This window comes from Juglans regia, chromosome 1 (assembly GCF_001411555.2).
Source record: "Juglans regia cultivar Chandler chromosome 1, Walnut 2.0, whole genome shotgun sequence".
Classification (NCBI taxonomy): domain Eukaryota; kingdom Viridiplantae; phylum Streptophyta; class Magnoliopsida; order Fagales; family Juglandaceae; genus Juglans; species Juglans regia.
Genome location: NC_049901.1, coordinates 15,016,522 through 15,040,394, shown reverse-complemented (window position 1 = coordinate 15,040,394; position 23,873 = coordinate 15,016,522). Strand labels below are relative to the sequence as shown.

Genomic DNA, 23,873 nt, shown 5'->3' with positions numbered 1-23,873 from the left:
TCCCATTCTATTATGGTGGTATTTAATCCTATGGTTAGTTAGCACTTTATGATCATTCAAAATTTTAAATTAGAAGCGGCATATTGTATGTAAATAACTCTAGAATTGTTTGTTACAATTAAATAACTCTAGAATTTTGAATCTTGTGCTGTTAGAATTTTCTGTAAATTTATTTATCTATTTGTCTATACAGATCCTGCATTTATATACTTGTCAACAACAAAAAACACAAGTTATGTCGTTTTCTTACAAAGAACCTATATGGGTCGTGTTTGCTGTGATTTTCTTTTTAATTCTATGTTGTTTTGTTTTCCTAAATGTCTTTTGAAATCACAAGCATACTACTCACAGTATGCACATGGTTTTCCTCTTTTCTAGGTTCATATCTGGTTGTTGGTATCCTTTATATGAACTATAAACACAAAACATAGCTAGACTATAGATATACTATAAACACACAAAAGGTGCTTAGACTGACATTTTCAATGTTTCCTTCAAACTTTAGCATCACTACAGTGCTTCCAGACACCTGATTTGAGAGAAACAGAGCATAGAAGAAAGATAAACTGCATATGCAGTTGTAGATCTTGAGGTCAGAACATGATTTTTTTCTTTCAAATAGTTGACATAAGATTGATAAATATACGGAAGATTACCTCAAATCCAGCAAAATTTGAATATGTAAATCTCTAGTAGCTTCCAACAGCACAAAGATGAATACAAACTCAAGGAGAAACAGAGAGAATTTCTTCGACTAAGAAGAGTATTTTATGCATTGTGTTATTCTTTAAATTTTATGTATTTGTATTTTTTTTAATATGTAATTATTAATTGGAGATTTGTATCGGCAGATGTAAATACAATGAATCTCATAATGATGTGTATGCAGATGTATCGTCAGGAACTGATAAATAGAGATAATTTCAATGAGTGGGTGTAAAAGATCCAATAAATGGGAATCATCAAATTTTAATTACAGCCATTTAACGGATGGCGAAAAAGACCCAATAAATGGGCATCAAATTTGAAATACAGCCATTTAACGGATGAGAATAACTTTTAACGGAAAAACAATTAAAACTGTTAAAACAAGAATTGTCGTTTGTTAGCCTCTTTATATATATAAAGAGATATGTGTATAACATATATATATATATATATATGTATATGTATATTGGCCAAGTTTCCAAAATTTGTCCCATAACTTTTCGGGCCAATTACCAAATAAATAGATTTGAATTTGTCCATAAAATATTAAAAGATTTTAATGTAATTAACAATCCTAATAAAAATTTATATTCTACTAAAATAAAATTTTAGTCTCGCAGCCTGTACTGTGTTACAAGAATAGCGATTAAATGATAATTGCGTAGAACCATAAAAATATAATGCAAAGTATTATATAATATCTAACGATGTAGTTAAAAACAAGAGAGAAATAGAATAATAATAAAATCTAGGGATGTCAAAGAGAAGATAATCATTTTTTTCAAGAAGAAAAAGGGTACGTATTTATTATTATCGTTCATCCTATAGTTTGTTTCTCTCTATTTTTGTTTTCCTTTAATTTGCCACAAGTAGTCAACATATGCAAATCTCATCTTTTTTAGTATATTTGTATAACACAAGTAAATATATATATATATATATATTGTTAAATAAACTAAAACAGAGAGTAAAAGGCAGTGCACACAACATATTCGATAAAATTCATCAATTAGAATTCATCAAATGAAATGTACACAGAGGACATAATACTGATTTTCTAACCATATTTCTTACACACAGCTGAGTACTATTCAGTATTTATAGGATTTCACAACTTCTCTAGAATATGCTAAAGTAATCCTATTGGTCATAATTGATGCTTGCATTCGGTTGGGATTTTATTCTAGAATGTTATGGTGAGATGCTATCCTCTAAGGCAGGTGCACAGGCTCTAATATTCCCTCACGCTTCAAGCGGCACAGGGTGAATAGTGGGGCTTGAACGTAAGAGTGCAAAGTGTGCTGAAGAGAGTGGCTTAGTGAGAATATCTACAATCTGTTCTTTACTTGGAACAAAAGAAACAGTGAGAGTTTTGTTAGCGACACGATCCCATACAAAATGATAATCAAGATCCACATGCTTAGTTCTTGAGTGTAAGACGGGATTATCCGAAAGGTAAGTCGCGCCAATATTATCACATAACAAGGCTGGGGCATTAGAAATAAAAACCCATAATTCTTTCAACAAAGATTGTATCCACAAAAGTTTACAAGCAGTGTTTGCAACGGATTTATATTCTACTTCGGTGGAGGATCGGGCTATTGTTGGTTGTTTCTTGGAACCCCATGACACTAAATGAGACCCAAAATAAACACAAAAACCACATGTCAACTTCCGATCATCATGACAACCAACCCAATCAGCATCTGAAAAGGTAGTGAGTTTAAAGGTAGAAGTAGATGAGAAGAAGAGGCCAAAGGAGGTGGTGAGGCGGAGATAACGCAGTATGTGTTTGATTGCTTGCGAATGAGAATTGTGGGGAGAGTGCATGTACTGACAGACTTTATTAACAACAAATAAAATGTCAAGACGAGTGAAGGACAAATATTGTAGACTACCAACAACGCTTCTGTAAAGTAGAGGATCTTCAAAAGAGGATCCGTCAAGTGCAGAGAGTTTAGACGAGGATGACATTGGTGTGGACACTGGTTTTGACTCATGCATATTAGTCCGAGTTAAGAGATAAGAAATATAGCGAGATTGTGAGAGAAAAAGACCCGTAGCTGTTCGATTGACATGAATACCCAGAAAAAATAAAGAAAACTGAGATCCTTTATTGGGAAAAATTTGGACAGAGAGGAGATAAAGTCAAAAATAAGAGAAGAATCTGAGGCAGTAACAATGATATCATCTATGTAAACTAACACATAAATGGAGGCAGTAGCAGAGGTAAAAATAAATAATGAAGAATCAAAAAGTGAAGGACGAAAATCAAGATCTATGAGTTTCGAACTAAGCTTTGAAAACCAAGCCCTATGGGCTTGTTTCAAACCATAAATGGATTTTTTCAATTTACAAACATAATGAGGGAAATCAGAATTAACAAACCCAGTTGGTTGTTGCATGTAGACATCCTCCTCTAAGTCCTCGTGCAAGAAAGCATTTTGTATGTCTAGCTGATGAAGGGGCCATCGTCTGGTCACTGCAATGGAGATCAATAGGCGCACGGTAACCAGCTTGACTACAAGGCTGAATGTTTCCGAGTAGTCAAGCCCGGCTTGTTGATGAAACCCTTTTACGACAAGACGAGTCTTGCGTCGCTCAATGGTTCTATCAGCAAGCCGCTTGGTCTTAAGAACCCACTTAGAGCCTAGGAGATTTTGATTCGGGTGAGGGGGGACGAGGATCCAAGTTTGATTTTTTAGGAGAGCTTCAAACTCACTAGCCATGGCAGCACACCAGACAGTGAATTTGGAAGTGTCTGTGTACGAGATGGGTTCATCAGGGATGGGGGAGGCTTCGGTTAGAGATGCAGAGTGTTTCGATGGTGGCCAAGGAATGGTCCCATCGTGGCGTCGTAGAGGTCAAATGACTTGGGTTTTAGACCGGGTAATCATGTGATGATTATTGGAGGAAGAAGGAAGAATAGGATTTGAAGAGGCAGCGTGAGGAATGGAAGTTAAAGGAGACGGGAGTGACAGCGTGGGAGATGAACTGGAAGGAGAAATTTCAGGAGAGTCTATCGGGCGGGTAGGGTTAGAAGAAGAAGACTCATGGGCTTGAGTTTGTGAGGGAGTGAAAGCATCTAAGGTAGACGGTGAAGAATTATCTAGTGGATTGGATTGGGCCGTGGGGTGAGGAGAGGAAGTAAGAGTGGCCTGTGGTGGGAGGGAAGTGGAGACTCAATGGATTATGTGAGATCGTAGGAGAGGAGGCCTGATGGGAAAAATCAGTAAAGGAGGTGAAGGGAAAAACATTTTCATCAAAACAGACATCACGCAAGATGTAAATTTTACCGGGGGGGATATGCAAACAATTATATCCTTTGTGATTAGAAGTGTATCCTAAAAATACACATAGTTGAGATCTTATATCTAATTTGTGACGATTAAAAGGACAAAGATTGATTGGGCTAATAGGCCGAACAAAAAATACGTAAAAATGTATAATCAGGGAGAGATTTAAAAAGAGCTTAAAATGGGGAAATGAAAGGAAGAATAGGAGTGAACATTCGATTAATAAAAAAAACTGCAGTTTGGAAGGCGTCAACCCAATATTTGGTAGGCATTGAAGACTGGGTTAGAAGAGAAAGACCAGTCTCAACTATTGGCAATGACATCTTTCAATACTGCCATTTTGGGCATGAGAGTATGGACATGTAATTCTGTGAGAAATTCCAAGCTTTTGCAAAATGGCATGAAAGGGGCGGAACTCGCCACCCCAATCAGATTGGATGTTAATTATATTTTTTGAAAATGTATTGCTCACATATTTAACAAAAAATAGAAAAATTGTAGAGACATCAGATTTTGCATGTAATGGAAAAAGTCAAATGTATTTGGTAAAATCATCAACAATAGAAAGGTAAAATCGAAAACCACTAGAGGATAGCACAGGCACAGGTCCCCAAACATCTAAAAATAATAACTGAAAAGGAAATGTAGAACGAGAAGATGAGGGTGGATGAGGTAGAGCGTGAGATTTAGTTTGGAGACATGCCGAGCAAGGGGACTGAGTAGAGGTGCTGTTGACAGGAAGGATGTAATGCCGTATAGTGAAAGAGGTGATACGGGAAGAGGGACCAAGTTGGGAATGCTAGATATTTGGTGAGGTTCGTTTGCCAATGAAAGCATGCTGAGAAGAAAGAGAGATGGCCTAATTATCTGGAAGAACATACAGACCATTCTTAACGGGGCCTTGAAGAAGTACCTCCTGGGAATGTAAATCCTTCACAAAGAAACCAGATGAGTTAAATTCAAAGAAAACAGAATTGTCTAAACAAAATTGACGGACATATAATAAATTTCTAGAAATTAATGGAACATGAAGTAATTGACGAATGAGAAATTTGCCAGAAGCTGTTGGGAGTAAGCCAGATCCAGAGTTCTGAATAGCCAGAGAGGAGCCATCACCAATGGTTACTTGATCAGGTCCCTGATAGGGAGAGGAATCCAGATTGAGCTTAGAGAAATCAGACGTGAAGTGAGTGGAGGCAGCTGTATCTGGAAACCAACTATTAGAAGAAGCAGAGGGATTTGAAAAATTCGTAAAATTAGTAGCAAAAGATGAGGGAAGGGGGACTGATATGCATGATCAAAACGATGATAACAAGAGACAATAGTGTGGCCAACGCGGTTACAAAGCTAACCTGTAGGACAATTTGTGTGTTGAGGAGGAAAGAAATTGGGAGAGATTGGATTGAAGGAGTGACCACCCTGACCTCGCCGAAAGCCACAACCACGACTTCGATTAGGTGGAGTAGTAGAGAACTGGTTTGTGGAACGTGTAGTGGTGGAATTAGCCGAGAAAGAAGCAGTAGAGAGAAGGGATTGGGTTTGGTGATTAAGACGTGACTCATGATTTACAAGGAAACTGTAAACCTGAGAAGTGGAAAGGGGACCTGGTCGAGTGGTAATGGAGGATACCACCAACTCAAAATCTGTCCCTAAGCCAGTCAAAAGATTGATGATAAATTTTGATTCAGGAAGGGGATGGCCTGCGGCATTGAGAGAAGCCGACAGAGCCTTAGCCTTGTGAAAATACATAGAAATAGAGTCGAATCCTTTTTTGAGTGTGGCCAATTGAAATTTCGTGTGCATAAGGTGAGCTGTGGACTGTGCCAAACAGAGACCATGGAGAGTTTGCCATATTTGACGAGAAGTAGTGCAATCCAATATATGGGAGAGCACTGTATAAGTGAGAGAGGAGTAAATAGCAGACATGATTAATTGATCTTGGAGGTTCCAGGAAGTATATTCTGGGTTGGGAGCATCATTGATGGTTTTGGGAGGCATGGGTAAGGTTCCATCGACATACCCAAATAGTTGATTTCCTTTAAGAAATGTAGTTATTTGAGCATGTCATAGAAGATAGTTATCGGTGGATAGTTTTAAGAAATGTAGTTATTTGAGCATGCCATAGAAGATAGTTATTGGTGGATAGTTTAATGGTGATGAATTGAGCTGCAGTATTAGTGATAGAAGGATTAGGCGAAGAGTGTTTGGGTGGTGCCATGATGAATCAGAGAGAAGAAGGTGGACGTAGGGCCTATCGGGCTGCTGATACCATGTTAAATAAACTAAAACAGAGAGTAAAAGGCAGTGCACACAAGATATTCGATAAAATTCATCAATTAGAATTCATCAAATGGAATGTACATAGAGGACGTAATACTGATTTCCTAACCATATTTCTTACACACAACTGAGTACTATTTAGTATTTATAGGATTTCACAAGTTCTCTAGAATATGTTAAAGTAATCCTATTGGTTAGAATTGATGTTTGCATTCCGTTGGGATTTTATTCTGGAATGTTATGGTGAGATGCTATCCTCTAAGGCAGGTGCACGGGCTCATATATATATATATAAATATATATATATATATATTCATAAACTTTTATATTTTCACGTTACAACAATTTTCTTCCGAGTAATGCTACGTACAGTCCTTAAATGAGAACTACATTGCAAACCTAATTAATTTTATCTTTAAATTTTTTTTTAAAATTACAATAATATCTTTATTAAAATGGTACTTTTTTTCATTTAATGAATGACTTGCACATACAGTCTCTATTTAGAGACTGCAAATAAAATTTCTCTTTTCTTCCACTATAAATGTGGTGACGACGATTTATTCTATTTTTTAAAATTCACAACTTAACATTCTCCTTTACTACTACAAAGGAAAGATGTACCATTTCTTTTTATAATGAATAAGGTATGTATATAATAACTAATTATTTATCATATTAATATAATATTTATCGTCTTTAGCACAAGTGAAAACTGATTGGTTGATGTTAATGCCACAAAATCTCTATATACTAAGTTTGAAAAGAATGGTTTGGATTTCAAATAAATTTATTGCTATAAGGAATCTAAAACTAATTTCTGATTTCCTAAAATAAAATAAAAAAACGTATATAATTTATGACATTCAATATTTATTAAGTATTCCAATATCACCGAGTCACCGACGGACTGGTAAAGGCCGGGAGGCATAAATGTAGTGATCTACAAAATGAAAACATATCCTACAATTTTACTTAAAATGGTGAATATGCACCATTCTGTACAAAATATAAGCTATTTTGATGGTTATCTTTCTAAGAAAATTAAATTGAATAAATGTGAGTGCGTTCTACTTTATTTCAAATACAGTGTGTGAAATTTACAGATTTTAAAATTGTATTTAACATTATTCATAAAGTAAATCTAAGATTCACATAAAAAAATTATTTTTTTAATAACAAACTCTAACTTTTTCAAATAGAGTGCATGTTATTTATATGAATTCTGCTATATACAGTTATTTTTACGTATTTTTTATGCATTCTATTGAAGTAATTGGTTGTATTATTTTAATTATATTTTTTAAAAAAATAATACAGCCAATCACATCAATATAATGTATAAAGAATACATAAAAATAACTGTATATAAAATTTTTGTATTTACCTACTCTAAGATTATATTTAGGAATGGTTTGGATTTAGAGATGAGTTGAGATGAGTTAATATGATTTGTGAATAGTAGAATAAAAGTTAAATTATTTAATATATTTTGTGTGAAAATTTGAAAAAATTATTTTGAAATTTGAAAAAGTTGAATTATTTATTATATTTTGTGTAAAAAATTAAAAAAATTATAATGATAAGATAAAATGAATTAAAATAAATTGAGATAAATTACAAAACGAGACCTTAACGTTAGTCAAGCACTATAAAACTAAAAGCAGTACAAATTGAACAGTGAGGTAGCTAATATCATGAGCTGTCTTGCTCTGGAAGTGCTACTAGTACGTGGCCATATGCATATGGTATAAGGTCCATAATATACCAACTATGCACGGTAGAAAATGTCACACCTCAATCCACGGCCGAAAACAGGTGAGAATTCATGGAGTAACGGACAGTTCCATGATTTCTCCTTTTAAAAGTTATCCATTTTGTTGCTTTTTGTCAAATATTTATTCATTGCACTATAAAGACTAAAGGCGAAGCTCACAGAAAAACCGAAGTCATCACATTAGAGAGAGAGAGAGAATGGCGACCCTTAGAGTGCCAGAAGTGGTTCCTTCACCATCCGAGGACGCCGAGCAGCTACGAAAGGCTTTTCAAGGTTCTCAGTTCAATCTGACTTTATGTCCAATCCACGTGTTTGCTAGTGATTCTGATAGTGATTATCTCTGTGATTTTCGCTGTTGATCAGTTTTTCCTATTATCATATCGTCTTAATCATCTACATATGATCTGCTTTCAAAATTTTCCTCTTTGCTGAATTCTGTTCTTGGTTTCTTGTTATATAATTGCTTTTAGTTTTCTAAATCCGATCCGTTAATGATCGTGATGCGTTGTTTCTTTTTGGTCATCATCAAATTTTTGTTGGTCCGGAGAATCTAGAAAGTAGATCAAACAGACGCGTCTAAGGAACCGTTCTTTATATCTGTTCTACATAGTTTGGATACAGCATTGTTTGCATCGGTTAGTTGTACAAGATGTATGATCATTCCCTTGTCAACTTAGGGAATATTTTCTGGTTCACTCTAAATCGCTGAGTCAAGAATTCTAATCTTTCCGATGATAAATTTCCCTTTGTTTAATTGTTCACTTAGTTAATGTAAGCAATTCCTCAATATCTTGGATAGATTTATAATAAGCTGCCCACATAATATGTTGTAGGATGGGGAACCAATGAGGACTTGATCGTATCCATCTTGGCTCATAGGAATGCAGCTCAGAGGAAGTTGATCAGGCAGGTCTATACTGAAACTTATGGGGAAGATCTTCTGAAAGCACTAGACAAAGAACTTTCAAGTGACTTTGAGGTCAGGTTTTGATGTGTCTTTCATCTGTTCAAACGATAATGTTATTTAAGCAGTCGTTTTATACAGCAGAATAAATGATCGTGCCAAGAGAGGCTTGGCCTAGTTTTTATTGTACCCTTGAGTTGAGTAGGAGGGGAATTGTTAGGCTAATGCATTCTCTCGCTCATTTTCTTTGCATCAAGCAGAGGATTATACTGCTATGGACTCTGGATCCTGCGGAGCGTGATGCTTTTTTGGCTAATGAAGCAACCAAGAGGTTGACTTCCAACAATTGGGTTCTCGTGGAAATTGCTTGTACTAGGTCTTCTCATGACCTCTTTTTGGTAAGGCAGGCATATCATGCTCGTTTTAAGAAATCTCTTGAAGAGGATGTTGCATATCATACATCTGGAGATTTTCGCAAGGTACATCCTTAAACCCGTAGCTGTCAGTAATTTAATTCAAGTTGCTGGACATTGAATCAGATTATGTATTATTTCATTTTGTTACTTATAAAAAAAAAATGTATTATTTCATTTTGTTCCCCTAATATAGTAGGCTTATCTCTGTATATCATGTGCATAGCGTCTTTACGCACCAGTTTTCTAGTTTAAAACTTGCAGAAGAAAACTCTCACTGGACTAATGCATCTTTTGTAATCACCTGAAAAGATTTCAAACTACATTTGGACTTGTATGTCAGAAGTACTAGTCAATTTGAGCTCCTTGGAATTATTATAAAAGGGTACAACTTTTCCCTTCCAAGTAATATGTGATCTAATTCACAACCCTCCTATATTCAATATGGGGAGTGTAATGTGGGCTTCTAACCCACAGGTCCCAAGGTTGATACCATTTGTAACAACTCAATGAGAACTCCAGTCACATTTGGGCTTATACTCTAAAAAGATTAGTCAAGGTTACAACAGGAATCCCTTAAAATCCTTAGAAATCACAAAAACTTCTCTCTTCCAAGCAATCAGGGATCCCGTTTGCCACCCTTTTATACTAAATCGGTCTATTACATCATTTGTACCTTGGTGGCATTAGAAGAATAGAACTAATGCAAAATCTCTCACATAATGTTAATATATGTGTAATGTGTTGAGCACATAAGCGTGCCGACAGAGACTACTGGTTGGTATGAACCGTGGAGAAGGTATGGCTGCTAGTTATCACAAGGAACTAAAAATTGTGATTATGTTACTTTTTTATACCCCTTTATTTCGCTTTGTCGGTAGCATTTCTTCATTCCAACCTAAAAACTCCAGTATATATTTCCTATGACTGCAATATATTCATTGGCTGATTGATTACTGCTGCTTCCATCACAGCTTTTGGTTCCCCTTGTGAGTTCATTCCGATATGAGGGGGATGAAGTGAACATGATATTGGCAAAATCGGAGGCAAAGATACTTCATGAGAAGATCTCTGAGAAATCTTACAGTCATGAGGAGCTCATCAGAATTCTGACTACAAGGAGTAAAGCACAGCTGAATGCGACACTGAATCACTATAACAATGAGTTTGGAAATGTTATCACCAAGGTATTTAACATCTATTATATACATGTGCTGTCACTAGGATGTGTCAAGTTTAAATGCAGCATTCTGATTTTAGTTTCCAAATTCTTTGGAGATAAAATTTTGAATCGTACTTTTCCGTTCTGACTACCTAGATGTGTGCTTGTAGACAACTTCAGAAGGATTAGGCTGCTGAAGATGCTGAATGCTAATCTGCTGCTATTCAAACTGATGATGGGCATCTATTTTGCAGGACTTGGAGGCTGATCCTGAAGATGAGTACCTGAAATTACTGAGAGCAGCAATTCAGTGCTTAACCTACTCTGCAAAATATTTTGAGGAGGTTCTAAGGCTGGGAATAAACAAGATGGGGACAGATGAATGGGCTCTTACAAGAGTGGTGGCCACGCGAGTGGAGGTTGACATGGAACGGATCAAAGAAGAATACTATAGGAGGAATAGCATTCCTCTGGATCGTGCAATTGCCAAAGACGCTTCTGGAGAGTATGAGAAGATGCTTCTGGCATTGATTGGACATGTGGAGGATGCATGAGGAATGGCTGGCTGCTGGTTCGAGTGAAAGCCTGGTATGAATGATGTTTCATTTCTTGCGATGAGAGTGTCTTTGCTTTTAGATGTGTGTTTTTATGTTCCCTGTGAATGTAGTTTGTGTTGGGTGCAATAAGTCGTCTTTGATTTGGATGCGTGATGTAATTTCGGACCCGAGCGGTCTCTTGTTCTCTTACTAATTACTGGAGTTTTCGTGTGAACAAAACAAACTGGGATTTCTGTTTTATATGATGCTGTTTGTTTTCTCTTAATCCATTTGTTTTGATGATTCTGTTTTATATTCCCTCGTCTCTCGCGTGTTTTGATGATATGTATGCCGTTGATGACTGAAGAACCACAATATGCCATTGCTTGCTTAGGCACTGAAGCCTGCTAGGCATCAGAAAAGATTGTCAACTATTGCTGTTTTTGGGTAATGATCTTTATCTTGGGATCTATGTTCTCGAGAAATGATATGCTCCCCAGCGACAAGTTTGGCAGTGCTCGTGAACCGTGCACAAAATGACATGGTTTTTGTAACTCCGAGTGGCTCACATAATCACTCGCATGGCCCAAGCTGGTTCATCTGACGTGTGGATGATGCTCACAAGTAACTGGCAATCTGGCCTACAGCTTTAACACTACTACCATGTGTATGATAGGATTATCTCATTCATGCTTTGAAATTACCTAATAATTAGCTAATACATGGCACAATCTTTTTCATTGTTGCAGTTAGCATTAGCAAGCAAATGAGTGAAAGTACAGCATAAAAATTATCAATTATAATAGAGAAATCCTATTAAAATATGGAGAAATCTCATTAAAATATTTCTAAATAAGTTTGTAATTTTTTTAAAACAATTAAAAGGATTTATATATATTTTACACTTTTCGATAAAAATTCTTGAAACTACCTTTTTGTAGGCCTAACAACTCTGATATTCTCTTTTTTTTTTATATGAGTACTGCTAGAGCCATCGTTGGTAGCTGGCTTTAACATATATATTTTTTTAGTTATTTTTTATAGAGATTTTTTAATATTTTTTAATATTTTAAAAAAATAAAATAAATTTAGAACATTATTAAAAAATACTTCCTTAATCATAAAATAAAAAAATAATTATTAAAAAATAATTCCTTAATCACGAAGTAAAGTAAAAAAATAATTTTTTTTATTTTACTTTGTGATTAAAAAAGTATTTTTTAATGATATTATGAATTTTTTTATTTTTTTAAAATATTTAAAATTATTAAAAAAATCTATATAAAAAAAGAACTAAAAAAACATACTAAAACCAGTGGTAGATCCATGGATTAGATCAACCTGCAGTTACATTTGCTTTGGAAATAAGATGATCTCTATTTTACTATATATTAGTATAAAATAATATATATTTTGGTCATGATTCCATATTATATTGACAAAATGATCATTAAAATACTCTATATTTTGTACTGCATGGGATCCTTATCCTGCACAGTATATAAAAAGAAAAATATTTAAGCTTTGTATTGCATGAAATGAATTTACGGGATCATGTCAGGATCATACCAAATTAACACACGGCCACCTCCAGATTCTTGAAGGGGCCATATATATATCTAAAACGACCCTTGGTCACAACAGTATTGGGCTACGTACACTTAATGCCGTATCCACCGTCCGCACTCAGACACAGAAAATAAATAATTTATTTGCCAACACTTGATTGCTTATCTGCTTAAGTTGTGCCATCGATCCAAAATTGTACGTGGCTCTGATGTGGCTTGATTTCTTTCATTTCACTTGAAGAACTCTGTATAATAAATTAAGCAGCTTTTGTTGCCGATGTTAATTTTTTGCTCTTGTTTTTAAGTATTGATTGCACATTTCTAGCCGACTTACTGTATAATTTCCATTTTCTTTTCGTACTTCGGGTAAGTTAGTGCTGTATATTTGACTGTCACGAGATCTGCTTTATATATACTTTAGATTTATAACGAATTTGGATGTCAAATCCATCTCAACTAATCATTATAATTTTTTTAAATTTTAATATAAAATATAATAAACAATTCAAAATTTTCAAATACTAAAATAAAAATAATATTTTATTCAACTTTTATCTCAATTCAATTCAACTCAACTCAATTCAACTTAATTTAACATCCAAACGTGCCAACATGAAGAATTATATGTGATTTGTACGACGTTGTTCTTCGGGTCTTTCGAGGTACGTAGTATGAAAATTTTGGAATAATTATATCCTTGGCCACTGTACAAGACATGCACCAATTATATATAGTAGGAGATGAAAACTCCTTATGTTTTTTTTCTTTTGTTATATATTGCCTAGAAAATCAGAACAAGGAGGAATTGTATGATGACAAATCTCATAAGAAATTGCCTGGCCCTGTAAAAAGTAGAGTAAATGACAACACTCAACTCCATTTCCTTTCTTCAAGAGTTGTAATATTATAGATATCTCTATGTACAAAATTCCATGCAAATGTCGACACCAATCCCTTTACATTTGTTATTGCATGCCAACTTCCACTGCGCCTAAAATTATAGGCTAAAACGCCTCCAAAGCAGCCGCTAGTGCAAAAACATCGTAATCTCGACAACTACAACCGCGACCATCTTTGTACCCACACCCACAATCGTCCCATTTCTTAGCCTTCCCATTGATTATTCTCCTTCTATCCTTTTCCGCCATTGCAGTAACTTGAACTTTCATCCCCACTTGCAACTTAGGTAGCTCGACATCTTCAACAAGCACTTCTCCACTCGTGGGAATCATCGTGACCCAGTAGAACTTCTCCATTTCCATCATTGGTGACTTGAAGACTTCTTTCCATGGAATCTCTCCCCTCCCCAAGAGTTTGGATCTAACGATTCTCCCAAGAACAGGCACTTTGTTCCTCCACCGGAGCTCGAAAACCAAGTTTTCTTGCATTAGGTCTCCCATGGAGTCTTGGGTACCAAAGCAATCCAACAAAAAGGACTCGTTCCAAGAGAGGAAGGACCTGCAGGAGATTTCTCGGCTGTTAAGCCGAATTCTTTTGCTGTTTCCTGCAGAAAGATAGCATCTAACAAAGAGGGTACCCTTGGACTTGAATTCCACGTTTTTTGCTTGAATGATACTTAATTTACAGCTAAGAGAAGAAAACTGCAGATCAGGAGCACCCATTTGAGATCAGAGAAAATGAATTGAAGAGATGAGGGTTTGTTTGACGTTGGTGAAGAAATTAACTTATGTGCTGTGGGTTGGAGACTTCGGCCTTTGGGGGATGTATATAGTGTTTGCACATTGGAATTAGGAGGGTGATAATATTGTTTTTTTTTTTTTTTTTATTTGAGGATAAATATGTATATCAATCTCACCCAGGTGGCCAGCTAGATCGTTTTTGTACCACTTTGATCTTTATGCTTTAAAAATTTATACAAAAAGATGGAAGTGGATCCTATGAGATTGACTCAAAGATTGTCAAATTAAAGTAGAGAAATCCCATTTAAATATGCCTCTTCAGAAACTTGAAGGGTTGGACTAGAATCTGAGAGTCGCATGCTGCATGCATGCCCCGCCCTAGCTTATCCCTCCGATCCCTGCCTTATAAGCTGCCTTCATGTCATTATCATGATTAGCTCATGACCTATATATGGAGATGATCTGAACGATCTCGTTTCAAAGTTTTTATTTTTATTTTTTGTGTTTTTAATTTAAAATTTTCAGTATTTTAATGAAATGACATCCTGACGTTGCTAATACAATATATATATATATATATATATATATATATCTGACAATTAGCACAGCAAACATTAATGGTATGTGATATAAATATGAAAGACTTGGAAAACAAATTAATCTGATATAAAATTATTAATACAAAATCATTATGTAGTGGTAGTTATCCTTACATTCAAATATCCCTATAAATATTATGAAAAAATTAAACGAAAGAAATTCCAGTAAAACACTTTGGTCATGACCTACACATGCAGCTCATACGTGCATCCATTTTTTCTTCTCTAACAATTAATTTGCATTTTTTTTTTAATTCATCAAAATGCAATAGAGAACGTTAATTTGAAGTACTGATGCGTTTTGTATACTTTATATCTTAGAAGAAATCTTAGTGATTCGTGTATAACCACGACTAAAACTTCTCCTAATACAATTAAACTCGATATTAAATTAATGGTGATCTATCTGTATGTTGCATATATATATATATATATATATATGAAACTAATTAGGGCTGGTTTGGGAATAGAGGACATATTTTTAGGTATTCTCAAATATTTCATTTCCAAACAATATCACTCAAACATAAAATACTTTTCAATTCTATGTATTCAACTTTCTCATCTAATCATTAGCTAATCATTATAATTTTTCTAAATTTCTAAATAAAATACAAAAAATAATACAAAATTTTCAAATTTCAAAACAAAAATAATATTAAAAAATAAGATTTAAATAATTTTTTAACTTTATAATATTTTTATTAAACTTTTTTTCTCTCTCATTTTCCAAAACTCAATAAAAAAACATCTTAACTCAAATCATTTTACTACTATTCGCAGATATTCTGAAATATTTTAAATGTCCAAATGAGCCCTTAATTATGTGGAAAAAAAAAAAAAAACGCAAAAACATGAAGCTTGTATATATGTGTGTGTGTAAAGCCTTTTATTATGGTTAACTATATATTCTATCCACCAACATAAGACTAGCTCTCTCTTTAGATGAGTTTCTATCTCCTCTTTGTAGTCCTCTCTCTAGACCCATCTCCTACCTACCTTCCATCTTCCTCCTCCCTCCCTCATAACTTCCCAGACCATAACTCTTACCTTCCATCTTCCTCCTCCCTCCCTCATAACTTCCCAGACCATAACTCTTATCAACGTAAGACACCAACCGGTCCAACCCTTCCCTATCTTTCAACGTAAGACACCATCATGAAACAAGACCCATCTAACTCAATCTCCTTATATCCCAAACATAGGCCCTCTCATGGGACAACATCACTCTTGAACCATCAACAGAAGTTGCAGAGACAATCTCCAGTTATGCTCTCATAGGTAAACTGATAGTTTCAAAACCATTGAAAAAGCACACATTCCACACCATCATAAAAGTTGTTTGGAGTTTCATAACATCATAGAAGATCTAGGCATCAATACCTACATTTTCACCTTCCCAACTCCACAAGACAAAAATCGAGTGTTCTCCCAAAGACCTTAGAATTTCAAAGGATACCATATGATTTTGAAAGAATGGCATCCAGGTCTTAGCTTAAATGCAATAGACCTCCAATTTTCAACATTCTGGGTGCAGATACATAGTTTGCCATTGGAAATAATGTCTTGGCGCAATGCAGAAAAAATTGGCAGTATAATGGGAAAGCTGCTGGAAATAGACCCCATAACAGCATATGTCATCATAGTTAAAAAGTTTCTGAGGATTAGGGTCAAAATAGACACCACAAAGCCACTTATCGACGGCTTCTTGATGCCAAGAGCCCACAGAACTCCGACAAAGATATCATTCAAATATAAACACCTCTCGAAATTTTGCTACATGTGTGGGTGTCTAGGCCTCATCCACCAATCCTGCACCATCTATTCGGAAAATATCACAGATCTACCTTATGATCAAAGCATGAAAGCTTAAGGACAATCCTCAAGGAGAACCTACAATGCTGATGAAGTTATGGGAGCACCTGCACAAATTGAGCCACAGCTTTTTCAACCCCCAGCTTCCCTTCCCCTTATCAAAATCAGAGAGCAAAGGGACCTCAGGAAAAATCCAGAAAAAGAAACTGAAGCTCAAACAAAAGGGAAAGAAAAAATCAGTGAACCACCTAGCATTGTCAAAAGCTTTTTTCCAAGTCAACTAACCAGTGGTAGTCATTGCTTACACACCTGGGAGGATACTGTTCATCATTTTCCTGAAACACAACCATGCAAAAAAATTTCTCCATGCAGACCAGAAAGGACAGGTGTCATCCTTATGAGGTACTAGACAAATTTTCCTGTAGATCTTAATGAAAGCCGAAAAGTGGACACATCACTTAAAGCCCTACAAATATCCAGCCAGCACTCAGAAACTTCACAGAGTCAAATCAATTCCCCTCTCTCAGTAAATACCCCAATCCCCTTCGAACAAGTGGCACAGGCAATAGGAAAAAAATTGATATAAATTTCTCAATCACCGCAGCAATTCCTACATTCTGAAACATTTAAATACTCTAGGCAACTATCAAGGCCCTATGCAAAATACTAAAGTGTCCCCACCAAAAGAGCCAGAATCATCCATCTTTAAACATATGATAACCAAATTCCAAACCAACACAGGCCCAATCCTCAACCCAATCTAGTCTAGCCCAACAAACACTCAGCTCCTTAAACACAATGTTTCCCTCCTTGTGAGCCCATCGGGTAGGGCCTGTCTTGCTTTCAACCCAATCCCTCAAAACTCTACTCCAACCCATCCAACAAATACCAAACATGACCAACCGACAATCATCACACCACCATTCCAACCATGTCCATTCACACACGACATAAACCCAGCTCAGGAACAACTAGTCAACCCCTTCGTCAGTCCAAACGAAGACCTCACCGAGTTAACCCAAAAACAAAAACAGCCAATAACCCTTCCGTCGTCACCCACCTCAGAAATTCCACAAACTGAAACTCCAAAAATAAAAAAAGAGGAAGAGTTCATCATCTAAAGAAATTGGAGCTAGAGCTACATCCAATCCCATCAAGAAATGTCTACTGAGTTATGCAATGAGTGTAACCGAAGAAGACCAAAACCCAGTCAATCTGCTTCAAATCCCACAAGTAAGCGAAATCAATTCAGAGAGCAAGCAAAATGAGACTCAGGAAAACACGGAAATAACGTGCAAAGTGAAGAAAGAAGCGAAAAAAAAAAAAAAGTTGCAATCCGTTTCTTGAAGAGCAGCAGGTTCAACCCGTACAAGAAGACAGACCACGAAAGCCCGAGTAACAACTTTGCATCTCAGACTATGAATTTGTTCCCTCTTAATCCAATGGCCGAAGTGGTAGGGTCCAATCTACCACTAGCTCACCCATGACGCTGCTCACATGGAATTGTCAAGGCTTAGGCCGGCCCCGTGCAATAAGAAGTTTGAAGGCCAGCATTAGGACACACAATCCAAATGCAATTTTTCTTTCTGAAACTCTAGTGACACATGCTAATACTACCCCTATTGTAAATAGACTAGGTTTTTCCCAGTATGTACATTTTCCCCCATATGGGAAATAGGGAGGTCTTTTGTTCATATGGCGTGCTGGTATAGATATTGATGTTGTTCTTGTTTCCTGTAATATATTATCTATGTTGGTGTATTCTGATCTTTACCACAACCATTGGTTGCTGAATCTAGTTTATTGCCTTGCCCAAAACTTTAAAAAAAAATCATTTCTGGGATAGACTCAACTCCATAATAGAAGCCTACCCGGGTCTAATATTAGCAATGGGGGATTTTAATTGTCTTAAATCAATCTGAAAAGGTAGGGGGAAGACCCGTAGCAAATACATCAAACCCTTCAGGTCTTCAACTTTATATGAATAATCATGGTTTGATAGATTTGGGTTTTTCGGGTTCCAAATTTACTTGGTCCAACAATAGACACGGTTCCCACAACATACGAGAAAGACTAGGGAGTGGCATCATGAACCTCCAATGGAACAATTTATTTCTCAATGCATCAATCAAAATTCTCACAAGATTTGCCTCTGATCATTCTCCCATAATTCTTGACACTAGTAGCTCTCAAAACAATCCAAAGTCTTTTAAATTTGAGGAATTTTGGATCAGAGATTCTTCCAGTGTTGAGGTTGTTAAAAGAGTTTGAAATATGAACGTTATTGGTACCCCAGCCTATGTCCTAACAAAGAAGTTGAAAGCTACAAAACTGGCCCTAAAACAATGGAATAAAACATGCTTTGGCCACATCCAAACTGGGATCAAAGAAATCAACAAATCAACAGCTCTCTTGCAAAAATTCAAAGCCAACCCCCTGATCATAATAATATAATAAGGGAAGAGAACCTATAGGAAAACTTGGATGAGCTCTTGAGAAAAGAAGAATCTCTTTGGCGCCAAAAATTCAGGGTCACTTGGCTTACCACAACAGACCTTAACCCAAAAATTTTTCATGCCTCAACTTCCATAAGAAGGAGAAAAAATAAAATTGATTGCATCAAACTAGGACCAAGGCAATGGACCTCGGACCCCAAGAGCATTCAACTAACCTTTCAGGACCACTTCAACAAAATTTTCAAAACTTCAAACCCTGACTTTCCAGAAGAACTTGAAAATTCCTTCTGAGGAAGAGATTCTGAGTGTAGTTGCTCAAACCCTCCCACCAAAGCCCTGAGGCCAGATGGTTTCACAAGGCTCTTTTATAAATTATACTAGGAAGTGATAAAAAAGGACATCCTGGCAGCCATAAATAATTTTTTTACTCAGGGCAAACTGCTTAAAGAATGGAACCATACTAACATTATTCTCATCCCAAAAATTGACAACCCTACTGTCCCTCATCATTTCCGTCCGATTAGCCTCTCGAATGTCTATTACAAAATAATTGCAAAGATCCTCGCTAACACACTCAAAACCATTCTGCCAAACATAATATCTCCTTTCCAAATGGCTTTTATCCCTGGTAGACTAAATCAAGAGAATACAATCATGGCCCAAGAAATTTTTCATAGCCTAAAAAATAAACAAGGAAGAAAAAGTCTAATGGCTATTAAAATAAATATGGAAAAGGCCTTCGGCTACATGGAATGGTCCTTCATTTTAGCAATCTTCAAGGCTCTTGGCTTCAATCAAACATGGGTCAATTGGATCAAAGAATGCATATCCACAATCTCTTACTCTATCATTATTAATGGCTCTCCCACTAGTTTCCTATGTCCCTCACGAGGAATAAGATAAGGCGACCCTGTCTCCTTTCCTATTTATACTTGGAAGTGAAGTGCTTTCAAGACTAATCCTTAGAGAAGAAATGACTAATAATATTCAGGGTATTAGTTTCTCTAGAAGGGGTCTTTCAGTGTCACATCTCCTCTTTGCCAAAGATCGTATCCTCTTTGGAAAGGCAAGCACACAAAATGTCCAAGCTTTTGCACATTACCTTGACACTTACACTTCTTGGTTTGGCCAAAGAATTAACCATGGAAAATCCTTAATCCACTTCAGCTGTAATACCACAAGCCTCACCATCCGTGGAATAAAAGAGATCCTAAATTACAAAGTCTCTCCACCCAAACTGAGATATCTTAGTCTTCCTCTTTACTTTGGAGTGGAAAAAAATAATTCTTTCAATAGATTCAAGAAAAAATACAAAGAAGACTCTAAGGTTGGAAATAAAAAATCCTTTCTCAAGCAAGTAAAACTACCCTCATCCGCTCAGTGGTAAATGCCATCCCCTCTTACACTATGTCCACTATTTGGATACTTGCCTCAATCTCAAAAAAGATGGATAACTCTTGTCGTAATTTCTGGTGGGGTCACGATAATCACAACACACAAAAATTCACCCCAAAAGCCTGGAGCTCTATATGGATGCCAAAATCCTTAGGAGGTTTGGGTCTCAAAAAGTTCTCCTTCTTCAATAAAGCCCTCATTTCAAATTTGCCTGGTCACTGCTAGACAACAATAGTAGTCTATGAAAAAATTTCTTGACCAGTAAATACTTGAAAAACACCTCATTCTTTGAAGCAAGAATTAAACCCAGATTCCGGGTTTTGGAAAGGTCTCTTAAAACAAAGAGACTTTGTTAAGAGTAGTAGCTGCATTCAAATCAATAATGGAACAGCTACAAGAGTGTGAACTGACCCTTAGATCCCAAGTTTGCCAACCCTTACACCTCTCTCTAATTCAAACATCACCAACATGGAACCTAAAATGAAAGTGGCAAAATTAACCTTAGAAGAGCCAAGAAGATTGAACATAATTTTACTCCAGGCTCTCTTCTCACCTGACTCAGTCAATGCCATTCAAAAAATCCCACTTTCTACCTTCAACTTCTCCTTCATTGAAGACAAAATCAAATAGATTCATTACTCTTCAGGAAATTTTTTAGTTAAATTAGCTTATACAGCTCTTGTCCACTCCCAAAACCACAATCAAATGGATTTCCCTGATGAAATTTGGAAAAAATTGTGGAAAATAAAAATCCAAGATCGATTAAAACATTTCCTCTGGAAAGTCATGCATCAAATTCTCTCCACAAAGGCAAATCTTAAAAGATTCATCCAAATGGAGGAAAATCAAGATCTCTGTCCATTGTGCAAAACTGAGAAAGAAAACCTTTCCCACTTGTTTTTCAATTGCCATTTTTCAAGATTACTATGGAGACAAGCTAGATGACCAATAAACAACACAATTTTTACAAATCTTCTCATTCATAGCTGGGTCTCAGTCATCCTTAACCCCACAAAGAAGCTAGGAATACCCCATAAAAACACCCATTCCTTTCAAATCTTTGTTGTCCTTGCCATGGATAATTTTTGGTTCCTCAAGAACCAAATCACTCATAGTGCTCCTTGTCCCTCCATTAACTGGTTTGTAACAAAGGTCACAAAAATTCACCTCACAGCATGGAGTACAAAATTTGCCCAACAGGAACCTGATTGGCAACCCCCACCCGCAAGAGTTTTCTCACTCTCATTCGATGTAGCTATCAGCAAAATGGAAGCTCCATAGCTACCTTATGCAGATCTGACAAGGGCACTCCAATGTTTGAACAAGCAGAATTCATCCACAATGCAAATCCCAATGTAGGAGAAGCATTAGCGGCACTAATGGCAGCAAACGAGGGAGCAAAAAGAGGTCTTAAGAGGATCATCATTGAAGGCGATTCGGCTCAAGCAATACTAGCCATTAACAATCCTTAAGTTGCAACAAACTCGACAATGCAGTCAACCACTAGAGACATTCAACACCTGCTAAGCAACTTTGATTAGTGGACTACAAAAAAAATTTATCAATCTCATAATCGATGTGCGCACAACTTGGCGCAATGGACAGCTTCTAACCAAGTGTATGGAAGCATACCCCTAAATTGGATTCCTCAATGTGTTTTAGATTTTCATAGTGGTAAAGATCCCCTATTATTGTATGATTAAACAGCTACAAAATCTCATGTTATGCTTTAAGCTAATGAAACTTGCTTATATATATATATATATATATATATATAAACTATATATTATATCCACTGATATTAGTGAACCTATAATTATGAAGATTAAATGGGTCAAATTATGCAATTTTAATTCCTATGTAATGTTCATGGATTTGTGTACTATATATATATATATTATTGTTTTGCTTTTGCTGAGCACTCTTTGTATTTAATTTCAATAGAAAACCTGATCATGATCCAAACCCACAAAAGTCCAACGAGTATTGATCTCTTCTTTAGATTTTCTTTGTATATATGAATGTACTATGAAATGCCCATGCATTTAGTAAAATACTTCACCAGTACTACGCTTTTGGACAAATTTTGTCGAGCAGGGCTCTGGGTCGTTGGGTTTCATGTGCGACGTTAATTAGGGAAACAAAGTCTGATCCTTAATATCACCTTTCATCATCACCTCAAGTTGAGAAGAAAATCAGTCTTATATATACTACAAGTGGAAACGATAAATTGAGGAGATCTCGCATCTTAAAGGAAGTAGATTTGAGCTCAAAACCCAAGCAAGCTTAGCAAGATCCTCAGAAGATCATCATGTCACTTTTGGTTCTGTTTTTGTAATATTAATGAGTTTATAACTAGAAAGTGTGGGATCTGATTTCTCCGTCTTTTATTAGTTTTTTACTTCCAAATTAAAACGTGTTAACGTCCACTAAAGAGAGAGATCCACACTAGTTAAGAAAATAATAAAATTGGAGATTGTGATCCAAAAGTTGATAAGAAAGTCATAGTTATGGTGCCTCATACTTATCTTTGTTTATCCCGCTAATGCCTTGATACCACTTTCACCGGCTATTGGACCACCTTTCCATGATTATTTAACCTTTCTATATAGGAACATGTGATTAATTAGATTTAGGTTTGTTTAAATAGAAAAACGATCTTATTTCATCTTATTATTATATTTTTTTTTAATTTTTATATAAAATATAAAATATAATAAATAATTTAACCTTTTTAAATTTTAAAATAATAATAATATTAAAAAATAATATTTTTTTAAATTCATTTAAAATAATTTCATCTCATGATCTTACTGTTCAAACCAAACTTAGGTTGCGTTTGGATGTTGAGAGGAGTTGAAATGAGTTGAGTTTTTTATGAATAGTAATGAGTTGAGATTGTTGAATGAGTTTAGTGGGGTCCACTTAAAGTGAGTTTAAAATATGTTTGGATGTTAAAATGATTTTAGATATATTTTTATAAAAAGTTGTAAAATAAATGGGACCCATTAATATTTTATATTATTTATGCTACAGTAAATACCGAACGAAGCCTGCTGAAGGCGCCAAGAAACTCCGGAGTCAACCTGGCGCCATTGGCACTGTAGCCAATGCCGCCAGCCTTGACCCTGCTTTTATTTTTTTTTTTTTCTTTTTTTTTTTTTGGGATTGTGAATAGTGTCCATAAATTTTGATTATTGTTATTTTTTATATTACTTTTTCTTTAATTTTTTTTTATCCGTTTCCTTAGGCATCATTTTTCATATTACCATTTCATTATTTTCATTTTTATCACTTTTATTTCATTATTTGTATTATTTGTTA

At 35.6% G+C, this 23,873-nt stretch overlaps 2 protein-coding genes across 2 annotated transcripts; one reads left to right on the top strand and one right to left on the bottom strand.

Annotated features, from left to right (window-relative positions):
• The first annotated feature begins 7,935 nt into the window (after positions 1 to 7,935).
• Positions 7,936 to 11,362, top strand: LOC109013228 (annexin D2-like). Its single transcript, XM_018995242.2, has 5 exons — positions 7,936 to 8,334; positions 8,895 to 9,040; positions 9,226 to 9,444; positions 10,353 to 10,565; positions 10,795 to 11,362. The coding sequence occupies exons 1-5, from the start codon at positions 8,259 to 8,261 to the stop codon at positions 11,092 to 11,094; spliced, it is 954 nt and encodes a 317-aa protein (XP_018850787.1). The 5' UTR covers positions 7,936 to 8,258; the 3' UTR covers positions 11,095 to 11,362.
• Positions 11,363 to 13,648: 2,286 nt separating this feature from the next.
• LOC109013280 lies at positions 13,649 to 14,266 on the bottom strand. The gene has a single exon (XM_018995318.2). It carries the CDS (start codon positions 14,264 to 14,266, stop codon positions 13,649 to 13,651), a length of 618 nt encoding a protein of 205 aa, XP_018850863.2.
• Positions 14,267 to 23,873: the final 9,607 nt, after the last annotated feature.

What these genes read in the sequence shown, in the direction of transcription:
- LOC109013228 (XM_018995242.2), top strand. Translation starts at nt 8,259, where the DNA reads ATGGCGACCCTTAGAGTGCCAGAAGTGGTTCCTTCACCATCCGAGGAC. An exon ending in AACTTTCAAGTGACTTTGAG is followed by an intron (nt 9,041 to 9,225) that starts GTCAGGTTTTGA and finishes TGCATCAAGCAG; the next exon opens with AGGATTATACTGCTATGGAC. An exon ending in CATCTGGAGATTTTCGCAAG is followed by an intron (nt 9,445 to 10,352) that starts GTACATCCTTAA and finishes CTTCCATCACAG; the next exon opens with CTTTTGGTTCCCCTTGTGAG.
- LOC109013280 (XM_018995318.2), bottom strand. Translation starts at nt 14,266, where the DNA reads ATGGGTGCTCCTGATCTGCAGTTTTCTTCTCTTAGCTGTAAATTAAGT.